Here is an 11362-nt window from a genome sequence, read left to right on the forward strand (position 1 = left end):
CCAAGAACAGCAGATAGGTGTGTTATCATTATGATGCATATAGATCAATCCTCTCACTCACGTGTGAATACATAAACGTGTCATAAATTCAGCTACTTTTTATGATGCATTCATGTACTATGGGAAAGATACCTACTGTCCCCTTGGCAGTATTAAAAATATTATCCGTGTTCAGTAAGCGGTAAAAGAAGAAAACGTTAAATTAAATAAGAAATCTATATACCCTTGTATATATTGTATATATAACAATCCATCTGTAGTGGTATGGATATTCTCCTACTTATTAACGCAAGCTAAATTAACCTTTGTTCGTAACTGTCAGGTAAGCGTTTTACGCGCTGTGACGAGGACATGGGCTATTTACGAGCATCAAGTGAACGTCTCTCGAAACAAAAACACGCGGAGACAGCTGGGTCACACGTGGTGCGATCGAGAGGCAGAAGGCGAAGAAGGAAGCGGCCGTCACTCTCATCCGTAGCCGTCCAAGAAGCACCAGTCCACGGTTCTTTGGTTCGGGCGCCGAGCACTGCTCTCCCCACATTTATGGTTCTCCTCCGGCACATCTCCGTCGCCCTGACCGCCGCCGTGGCTGCTCTGGGCTCCGCGCTCTTCATCGCCCTCAACTTCTTCTATAAGCGGAGAATATGGTCACCGCAGGCGGAATACTGCACCATCAAAGAGGTAAGACGGAGCAGACGTCAACAAATAATAGAATGAATGGGTCTTTATAGGGGCTGTTTGAATAAAAGTTACTTCCGCTGTTTTGTTACTTATGCGTCAAATGTATCGTTATTGCTAGTTTATTATCATTACATCTAAATTTATAGAATCAATGAGACGCATGTTTGATTTCACTTCCACAATAATGGGAGAGGATAATAATGATGATAATACAAAGGATTAATCCTGGAGATCTCTAAGAGGTGACAGGTGCTCTCTGAGTTTGCTCCAGATAAACAAAGCATGAAAACAGAACTTTCCTCTCCAGGTTTATCTCTGACTCTGAGGAAGGGAGAACTGTTCTAAGCTGATCTAAGCATCTCAGGGTGCTTCTGGAAGCAGCAGATCTGAGCTGGTTCTCAAGCCCTTTTGAAATTTAGATGAGTTCTGAATCAGCTGCACTTCTCTGAGGTTTTCTACAGACCTGTGGGCACATTTTAAATGTTGATTTAATATTCAACTCAAGGGCAAGTTTTTTTTTCTAAACCCTACTGAAATGCAAGTTCTTCAGTCTTTGATGGGACATTAAGGTGATAGTGAATGGACTTTTGGCCCTTTTCTACCACTCTTCTACCCACCCCATATCTGCCTTTTTATCGAGCTACGGTTTAGCTCCTTCAAGCCGCCCCCCCCCAGTGACGGATCACTTTGTCCTCCACCCGGTCTCTAGTGGATTTGGAGTGGTGCAGTGAGCCAAGTAACAGCTTAATCTGCCCTTTCATTTTTCCGAAGGAAAGTTTGATTTGATGTCTTTGTAATGGTAAAAAAAAAAAAAAAAAAAAGGGGGGGGGGGGGGGGGGGGGGTGTTCGGTTCCAGATGACTTTGTTGAGCTGATGTATAATTTTGGATTCAACTTTTAAAGGATGGAAAAGCTGGACTCTGCTGGACAGAGTTGGCATGGACCTTTTATCGTAGATGTTTAGAGTCTCGCAGATCTTCGGCTGCTGCGTAGAGCTTTCAATAAAGCACATTTGCATGTCTTTAATCTCGTTTCCTAGATACCATCAGCGGCGGGCGGTAATAAGCTTATCCCGTTTCATCTGGCTCAGCCCGTCTTTAGTGGATAAAATGGTCAGCGGCTGCCAACAGCTAGCTGCAGACCAGACTTAAATGTTTTCATCCTAGGAGCCCAAGACTCCCAACACTCCACCATCAGCTCTCCAGAGCCACAAAGGCTGTGATAAAAGATAGAGAAAAGCAGAAAAAGTGGATATTTACCCTCTATTTGTGCGAATGCAACAGCGACAGGTGGAGACATTCAAACCCACGACTTCTATAAGTGAATTATATCTGCCATTTAGCACCCCAGGCTAGTTAACGCACTTGTCTTTCCACCCATCCATTGTGCTGGAGTGCTGTTGAGCACCGCGTGAGGAGGACCTCGGCAGCGTCAGCAGAGCGCCGCCCAGGCTCTTCTCCTGGAGTACAACCTGCGGCTCCACCAGTGTTTGTCCAGCAGGTCCAATGCAGCATGTGTTCAGTGTTTATCTGTGTCACCACAGGAGGAGGAGGACCGTGGGAAGCGGCAGGTCCTGGTCCTCGGGCTGGACGGAGCCGGCAAGAGCAGCATGCTGCAGGGTTTGAACGCCGGCGAGTCGGCAGCTAAGAGAGGACGCTGCCGACCCACCCGTGGCTTCAACTTCATGAGCCTCAACGTCCCGGCCTGTCAGCTGGACTTCCTGGAGAGTAAGGCTGCTGTGCTCACACTAAACACACTTTATCCACCATCCGAGTCCAGAGTTGGGTTCCTCTCCCAACTCTGGCAGAAGGACTTTCAGAACATCCGTGCTTGTCAGCGCATTTTGTCTTCAAGACATTGACACAGAGCCACGGCGACAGTTCCCGTCAGGAGCAGCCTAACACGCAGGGCCTGACGGGGGCACTTTACATTGAGAGTCAGATCCATCAGAGTTAGTTCTGAGCAGTGAGACGTTTTAAGTGCAACGTGTTCCGTTAGCGTTCATCGGGATTTAAATAACCTTTTCTGCCCTCAGGCTCTATCCCGCCCGCTTTTAAAGAGCTGCTGTTTGTGCCATTATTTATGCATTCTTGTGGATATCAGTCTCTGGCATCAGCAAATGTGATCTCTGCAGTAGCTAAAATAGCTTTAAATTTGAGACAAACGGTGATCAACATTTTCGCACTTTTTTATAATGGACAGGGGGGGGGTCTGGTCTGCAGTTTGTGCCTGTTCAGCTCACCAATGCTGGACCTAACATGAATTACTTAAAATTTGTTGAATATAAAAGCTTGAACAGGCTGTGATGAGTCATTGGATAACTCGAATTAGAAGCATATGAATAAAATAGTTGTCTAAAAGGCGTCACAGGTTGCTCATTCATGCCATTTGTCATTCAGGGGTGTATGTATGTATGCGTGTGTGTGTGTGTGAGTGAGAGAGAGGGAGGGAGCTTCCTGCTGAGCCCCTCGGGTGTCAGATCCAGCATCTGCACCTCATCAGGTAAGCAGGTACTTACCGCCGCCACATCATGTCAGCCGAAGACGCATCACTGCCTTGTTGCCTAGCAACCACCTCCGTCAGGTCCACAAATAATGAATTCTCGCTGCGCTGAAGTCAGACGCGTTGACGACCTGAAGCGTAACACTCCGGTGCACGTGCAACAACCGGACGCCACTGGTGATCATCAATAATGTGTCGCGTTCGCAGGCACAAGGTTAGAAATGAATCCAAAGGATTTCCCCGGGCAGCAGAGTTAGCCTGTCCTTTCCAGAATAAACGAGTTTGGTCACTCCGCTTCACATCTGCGGCCGAGTTGTTTCAGGCAGGAACATCAACAGCTGCGAAGAACCGATTTTCATCCTTTAACCTTTAGAGTAAGGTGCGTTGAGGCCTCCAGATTCTAATCAGCAGTCACACAAAAGCATGGTTTCTAACTGTCTACCCGCATTTTTACGCATCATTCAGGAAATGATCTCGCGTAACGGCTCGTGCCCAGAAGGTTCCAAACTCTTGATTTACAACATTTCCGAAACAATACTGTATGTCAGTAGCGCAACAGCTGAAAACACGATGGATCCATCAGGACTGTATGTGAAGATGAGTCGTCACCCTTCAAATGTGGGGTTCCACAGGGCTCCGTACTGGGACTTGTTTTCATGTGTCGTTATTCTTTAATCCTTTCTTGTAGTTGGTGGAGGGGAGGACCTGCGGCCATACTGGTCGGACTACCTAAAAAGGACACACATCTTGGTGTACGTGGTGGACTCCTCAGACCGGAGCCGCTTGCCATTGGCTAAAGCCGAGCTGCACCGTCTGCTGAGGGTGGAGCCTCAGCTGCCCGTGGTGGTCCTGGGAAACAAGCAGGTAAACGCGAGAATGCGAGAAAAGCTGTTTAAAACCTAACATTTTTCATGGACTCCCTTCCAAAATGTAATCAAATGTGAATAATCCAGCGATGAAGACTGTGAAATGTAAATATTTCCAAACAGGATTTAGAACAATTCTTCAATACATGTCAGATAATAAAAATGAGCATCCAGTAGGCGGAGCCGAGTTTGAATGGCGCCAGTGATAGCAGCTCTCACCCACCACTGCTTTGTTCTCCGCTCCGGCGTTCGCTGTGTGATCAGCACGTTCCCAGCAGAATGCGCGTGTTGGGAACAACGTGACAGCGCAAAGAAAGAAAAGAGGCGGACGGCTCTGGATGCTACTAGCCGGAGCTGAAACAATCGTGTGGGAGGTTGAGAATCCACTCCTGTCAAAGCACGATATCTGCTTAATGCTAGCAAACTGTGCTGCACAGATACGTTCTAGAACTCTCTTTAGTTGGAAAATGTGGTTCCAAGGTGTTGGCATGAACTCTATCCTTCTTGGTAGCTTAGTTGGCTAATTACTTTAGTCATGTAAGCTGTTACTAAGCTCTGCCCTCAGCTCCATGGAGCTCTGTAATTATGGTCACTGGAACAGCGAGATGATTGAGGTTAACAGGTCGTGCACTCCTCGCAGGATAAGTCCGACGCCTTGGGGATGTCAGAGCTGCAGGAAGCCTTGTCCCTAGGCTCCCTCGCCGACGACAGGAAACTGTTTCTATTGGCAGCCCAGCTGGGTTCCGATGGATCCGCTAGAAACTCCCACCAGGGCCTGGACACCTTCCAGGATCTACTGCTCCAACTCATCTGATCCCACAGCTGTGGGGGGGCTCAAAGGAAGAGTTCTTCCATAGGTTCCTCCCTTTTTTAAAAGACCATCTCGTTTCAAGCAGAAGTGGAGGAGATGAAGTGGAACGCAGGAAGGAGTGCAGAGGACGTGACAGGATTCTGAGTCAGGAAGGTCTCGCTGCCTCCTCGTTTTGCTCTTCAGTCCCACTTAGCGACGTCACCTCGGCTCGTTTTAGAAAAGGCAGCTTCTCGTGTTTTGGCTCATTTTACGTCACACGTGTCTTCTCATTTCGCTCCCTGTGGATGAGGAGGAGGACGGAACAATGCATGAAGCTCATCTGTGGACTCTGACTCAGGCAGTTCGCCTCCTGTCAATGACTCAGACTTTGGACCAACTGTAGGTTCACTGGTTTCAGCTTCTGTGGATTACGTTTGGTGGGAGGAGCCAGCAGAGCCAAACAGGTCGTATTCAAAGGTTTGAGGGAGTGTGAGGGAAGTGAAACAGATCTTTGGAAGAAACGGCACCGTCTTTTGTCTGTGATAATATAGAAAGGTTTATGTTTTTCAAAAGGTTTATTCTATATTAAACAGGCATCAACGTTGAGAGCAGAATGAAGCTGAGGGCTCATTTCTCAGCTAAATGCTTCCACTATAGGAAATCCTCATACTTTAAAAAATAACTCTTCTGTAATAGACTAGGGCCAACCGTGGAGCTACCTGTGTCACAGGTCACCTCACCTATGTATCTCAAACTGCAGTGTTCATGTTTATGTTGTATAACTTTAAATTAACTTTTTTGAAAAAGGACAGTGTTCTAAGCACATTTTTGGCATGTGAATCTCTTGAATCGATGTTCTCAGTTCTTCTCGGTCAAGCTCGTGGACGATGCTGATGGGAAATGTTTTGCTTCAACAACTGCATCAACCGCATCTGCAGTGTTCGCTCTCGACGCACAATCTTTAAAGAATGTCCCTTGCCTTCGTTGTAAATCTTTGGACAGTGGCCCTATTTAGTGGACCGTTGTGTAGGCTGTTTGTTTTTTAATAACTGTGATATGCAAAAGGAAAAAAAAAGATGCTCTCTTGCATGCCTTCATGAATTATTTTTTAAGCTTCTAATTTTGTGCCAACCACAGTTTGGATCAATGTGGTTTGGATTACAGGCTTCTCATTGATGCCATTTTGCTACCCAAAACATAGCAAAACAGGGCTAACTTAAATGTGAGCTTGGCTCTGAAGAATTATCGCCCTCTATTTCACTGTTTTTAATTTTTTTACTGTATCTGTCGCTGTCATTTAAAGAATGTTAGCTAGCTTTTGGAGAGTTGTAACATTGTGCAATTGTTGGGTGCATTGCAATAATAATTGACCACATGATGTTGTGTGAATCTTTTAAAGAGCCTAAATGTGTTTGTTTCTTCGTGCCCACTGAGCACATGGGAGCAAAAACATCAATCCAGTGTCTGTGTGACCTTGATAAGTTGGGCAAAGTTCCACCACCAGTCTGTGTGGAACACAATATCAGGATTTTTTACCTCAGGTTAACGTGACTCATTCTGTATGTTTGTTAAACTCAATCCAGATCATTGTTCCCCAAATCCTCGTTAATGTGGCAAAAAAAGTTGTTGTAAAGAAAATGTGTACTTTTACGGAGGAAATATTAACCTCCTTACGTTTCTTTGGCAAGGCAACAACACTCCTTAAGGGCTAACGAAGACATGAAAGTCATGTCTTTATGCTGGCTGAGGGAGCAAATGTAAAGTAGGACGTGGATGTTTGAATGAAGCAGGTCAATGATTGACGCCAATAACAAAGGTCAGAGCTGCAGATGTGGGTCAGACTATTGTTACAGTCACAGCAGATAATCTGGGAGAAGAGTGAAGATAAGAGGAGAGCAAGGAAGGAAACGGCCGCACGTGCTGCTTTTCCTGCCGAGCTTAATCTTTAGTCACATAAACCAGAACCCTCTGCTGGGAGACGACTGGTTCCCAGTATGATGGCCAATCACGGCCAAGTACACAAGTCCTTATCCAAGTTCTAAAGCAGGCATGTCAAACTCAGTCCCCGAGGGCCACGATCCTGCCGGGTTTTCTATCCCACTGAATGCATTTCCAGCCTGGTAGGACAGAAAACCCGGCGTTTGACACGTGTTCTAAAGGGACTCCTGCTATGCACGAGGCCTGATAACAGCAGTTATTGAAAAATCTCAGCTATGTTTTTGTTCCGTTATCATATTATGGGATGAATCAGGAATTCCAGTGTGAGGGTCAGGTTAAAGGGGTTAAATCCTGATGAGTTAACCTATTAAACCAGATTTGACTGGCGACACCATCAAGTGTTGTTAGCGTTACAAGTTCGCACAACTAACAGGATGTGGCGTGCTCTTTTTCATGGAGACACTTGTGCCTGTTTACGCCACAGATCCTCACAGCATGACGGGAAAAGAACTGTGGCTAGAACATTTATTTGTCACACCATTTTCTCTGAACTTTTTGTCGCGTCCAACTGCGGTGACATAAACAGCGTCATGAGATAACAGAACAGCCAGCAACTGTCCAAATGTCCTTATAATGTTAGAGAAACCTGTAACCTATGATACCACATTTGGATGGAGAGAATAGAACAACTGAAAGCAGTGGGTTAAAATTTTAATTTGAGCCTAAAAAGGGGACTGATGACTTTGACAGGCTTTGTTTCTTTAGACATTAAAGTTCGTCCCGGGTGCTTAAAGTATCTCCATCCTCACACACGTCTCAAGGATCCTCTCTGTCTGGTCCAAACACAGATACCACCGGGTATCTTCTACAGGTCCATTGGCCGGGAGAGACCCAACGACTCCACAAATGTGTTGAATTGTTCTGGGTGGCATCGTCTGTACTCTCCAACTTTCCTCCTGATCTGTTTGGGCGTGTCCTGATAGTAGTTCTTCTCATCTCGGGCCATTGCCTGGAGAGACAGGAAAGATTAACAAAACATGCTGGTATTTCAACATCAGTAATGATGTTTTTATGTAAAAATGTCTGTAAATATTAGAAGGCCTCAACAATCTGAGCAGAACCTTAAGGAAACCTTGCTTAACAAAAAGTCCCCCTCACCTTGTAGTTGTCGCCGTGCTCTCTGATCATGTGCTGAACGTACTCGATTAGATCTGACGACAGCGTCTTGGAGTCTTTCTCTGGGAGGCTGGCCTCTTGCTCCAACTCTGCACAAAACCACACAGATAAATTTGGGTTCAACATGTTCCAGAGGATTCGTGTTACATGCACAAACACAGGTGCTCATTCAGTGGAGGCCGTCTCATCACACTCGTGAGGACTAAATGAGCTCCAGCGAGAACCAACACAGGTGAGTGGGGAAGAAAACAGAACACAATTCAGAACTCGTGGCGTTTCCAAGGTTTCACAGCAGCATCCCTCACGCAGTCATGTCAAAGAGAGAAACCTCAAGCTGTCCTTGCTTGCGAAGGCACCTTTTAAAACAAGGTCCCTGGAACATCTCAACTTTGAACAAAATAAAAAATATAAAAACTTATTTCCAAAAACCAAGAGCTGCATTGAACGACCAGATCGACTGTGAGGCAGATGCCCAGTGAAAGAAATAGAGCATTAGCATCTTTAAGCTAACCTGTGGCAAGTGACAGGTTGGAATATGTCACCTAAACTTAATCATGTGTGACCGTTACTTATCAGATTCACAGGTGACTGCTGCAGCAGGCAGTAAATATACTCTCTGTTGCCTTTCGTGTGGGTAAAACACCAGCCTGAAGCAGCAGGCATTCATCCTACAATCGTGCAGCAAGACACAACAAGCTGCTTTAGAAAATAGAGAACATCCTTTATGGTGACTTACGGTTCAGAACGTAGGGTTTAATCACGATGCTGCCAGATGGTTTGGCCTCCGTTTCTCCACTGAAAAACTGAAAATGAACAATAAGAGACCAATTAGAATCAATTTAAACTAACTGGAATACAAGTTTTATTTGTTTACATAGTCACAAAGCACATTTTAATAGCAGACTTCTTCAGTTTTCTTACAATCCTTTATTGTGAGGAGCACTATATCGCCCCCATCTGGTAAAAATTTGAGATTATTTTGTACAGTGCGAACATTTAACGCTGTAATTTTTTTTTTAATTTGTTTTTTAACTCGGTAATTTTTCCATCGGTTAGGACCCCTGTTGGTCAGTGGAAATCACAGTGAATCGCAGCCCGAACGATCCACTCGGAAATTTTAAGCCCAGCAGCAGATTTTTGCTGTCATTATTCTAAATCATCTTTAAAATATGGACCCCAGAGGAGAAGCATCGGGACCAATCACTTTTTATTCTCTCTCAAATGCTATATACACACACGTCCCATTTAAGTTGATTTAAATTTAAAAGTTGATTTACTCACGCTGGCTTTCTTTAATGGCAGAGAGCGGTTTGGGTCAAAAGCCAGCCCCATGTCCTGCAGGTTCCTGGCCATAGTCTTTCTGTTGTCCCATGCATTTCTGATCTGTGGGCTGAAAATGAGGATACGCAATACGACTCAGTAAAGTTAAAGGAAAACAGATCATGTACGCAGATGGTCCAACTTTTAAAAGACAGGAACGAGCAGATTCAACACTTAAACGGAAACTAATGAAATACAAGCACGTTGAAGGTAAAACACTGCATGTTTCTCAACTGTCTTGGATGTCAACCCTGTAAACAGCGGGTGTTGTTTCACATGCTCCAGCTAGCTACCATGCTAACGGGATCTTAGCTCTTACTTTTCTATCCTCGGGTTGTATTTCTTCAATAACTTCTTCTTCAGCTTCTTCCTGTCCTGTTCATAGTTATACTTCTTCTTCCTCCCGGACTTCTTTGCTTTTGGCATTTTGGGGATTCGTGTCTCTGAAGATTTCTAATAGAAAACTCCGCTCACTCCGAGAACACAACGTGCGACAAAGGAAGTAGAAGTTTGTTTTGTTCCGGTCATGTGATCAGAAGCCACGCCCCTCACACGGACGTCATCGTTGAGAGTGCAAATCTCTTCTTAAAGACGTATATTAATCATTGTATAAATATTTGAATGAAAAATGTAATTCATAAAATTGGCTTTAGCAAGCATAAAGTACAGCTATCATAAAAAGACATTAATTTAATATATGAAGGATGATCACGATTTAAAAATTGATTACTTTTGCTTTATTCCGTAACTGGATACATTCAATAGATAGTCTATCTCTAATCTAGGATAAAATATTCGAACGGCTTGTGAAGACGTTGTAGCCAAGTGAAGCATGGTAATAAATAGAATTTCACAAATTTTATTGACAATGTTGATCATTGAGACCTAGTGGGAAAACAGCTGCGAGGCACCAGCAGAACAGGATGTTTGCGGTCGCCTGTGAAACCACACAGAGACCCACTTCTTGCAAATTTTTGTAATGGTCCCGATAAAGATCATTATATCTCTCCTTCGACGTCATAAAAAATAGTTTTACGATCATAGACGATAGTGAAATGATCAAAGTTAGGCACCCCCCCTTGCAGGGGCAACAGTTGGTCTCTAGGGGTCAACCTGAGACAACAGTTGCAAAAACTGTTTCTCTGAAGCAACAAATAATTTAGAAGAATAAATGGGAGACCATATTTATAAAATGTTGACTAAAATTGATAAATACTTGGTTAGTAAAGTTGTTCATCTGATCATGTCTTTAACATCGAATAATCAGCCTTACACCTAACTGATGACGTTTATCACATTCCCTAAATATTTAGTAATTAAAAACATCAAAGCTATGTCATCCATACGGGATAATTGTATTCCTAGGGATGAGAATTGTATGCACCGGTTTCCGGGAGAAGCCATCATGGAGTTAAAAAAAAAAAAAAAAAGATCAATAACTGTCTCAGAGCCTGTATGAGATGATCTTAATGCACCTTTAATGCTCTGTGGTGCTTCCATCGATCCATGCAGCAGAGTCCACTCTGACACGACTGAAGGATGATGAGCCACAAACTGCAGGGAGTCACAAACGATGTCCGACATTACTGCACAGCAGCCATTCTGATCAATGCTTCCATCTTTGTGAAACGAGCCTTTTTAGTTTTAAACATTTGCATAGCGTCGCTGCGAGCATGTGCGAATCAGCAGGTTTCGGGAAATTGTAATGTTAAATGTCGTTTAAATAGATAAAAAGATGGAAATCCCAGATCGTGTTAGAGAAATTATAAACTGCTGCGTGAAAAGCAGTTTTAGCCATGAGCCTCTCCCCATCAATGCCTCATTATTATTATTATTATTATTATTATTATTATTATAACCATAATTGGAGTCGAAAAATGGTTTGTTTTAATAATTCTTAAACCTGGGTAAGGTTTAAGCGAAAATATAAAAAATATATATATATATTTAGAGTATATCCGGAACTTATACATTAGCATTTATACGCTTATACATTAGCTGCTAATGCTAGCTAGCATAAGCAGCTAATGCTTGCTAACACCGAGTGCTTGTAAAGCAAGTGGAAAAATCACTGTATAGGTGTAAATCAA

General features: G+C 43.9%; 2 protein-coding genes across 2 annotated transcripts; one reads left to right on the top strand and one right to left on the bottom strand.

Moving 5' to 3' along the window:
* Positions 1 to 182: 182 nt before the first annotated feature.
* Positions 183 to 6422, top strand: arl10 (ADP-ribosylation factor-like 10). The gene is made up of 4 exons (XM_003970864.3): positions 183 to 681; positions 2224 to 2407; positions 3871 to 4046; positions 4689 to 6422. The coding sequence occupies exons 1-4, from the start codon at positions 352 to 354 to the stop codon at positions 4860 to 4862; spliced, it is 864 nt and encodes a 287-aa protein (XP_003970913.2). The 5' UTR covers positions 183 to 351; the 3' UTR covers positions 4863 to 6422.
* A 1049-nt stretch (positions 6423 to 7471) lies between these two features.
* Positions 7472 to 9793, bottom strand: nop16 (NOP16 nucleolar protein homolog (yeast)). Its single transcript, XM_011611190.2, has 5 exons — positions 9592 to 9793; positions 9234 to 9342; positions 8689 to 8755; positions 7935 to 8041; positions 7472 to 7785 (listed from the first exon to the last, which is right to left on the bottom strand). Exons 1-5 carry the CDS (start codon positions 9696 to 9698, stop codon positions 7642 to 7644), a joined length of 534 nt encoding a protein of 177 aa, XP_011609492.1. The 5' UTR covers positions 9699 to 9793; the 3' UTR covers positions 7472 to 7641.
* Positions 9794 to 11362: the final 1569 nt, after the last annotated feature.

This window comes from Takifugu rubripes, chromosome 15 (genome assembly GCF_901000725.2).
Source record: "Takifugu rubripes chromosome 15, fTakRub1.2, whole genome shotgun sequence".
Classification (NCBI taxonomy): Eukaryota; Metazoa; Chordata; class Actinopteri; order Tetraodontiformes; family Tetraodontidae; genus Takifugu; species Takifugu rubripes.

Excerpts from the sequence above, each read along its gene's own strand:
- nop16 (XM_011611190.2), bottom strand. The coding sequence starts at position 9,698 with ATGCCAAAAGCAAAGAAGTCCGGGAGGAAGAAGAAGTATAACTATGAA. Across the intron at positions 9,343-9,591 it reads TACAACCCGAGGATAGAAAA|CCCACAGATCAGAAATGCAT; the intron begins GTAAGAGCTAAG and ends CCTCATTTTCAG. Across the intron at positions 8,042-8,688 it reads TAAACCCTACGTTCTGAACC|AGTTGGAGCAAGAGGCCAGC; the intron begins GTAAGTCACCAT and ends GGTTTTGTGCAG.
- arl10 (XM_003970864.3), top strand. The coding sequence starts at position 352 with ATGGGCTATTTACGAGCATCAAGTGAACGTCTCTCGAAACAAAAACAC. Across the intron at positions 682-2,223 it reads AATACTGCACCATCAAAGAG|GAGGAGGAGGACCGTGGGAA; the intron begins GTAAGACGGAGC and ends GTGTCACCACAG. Across the intron at positions 4,047-4,688 it reads TGGTCCTGGGAAACAAGCAG|GATAAGTCCGACGCCTTGGG; the intron begins GTAAACGCGAGA and ends CACTCCTCGCAG.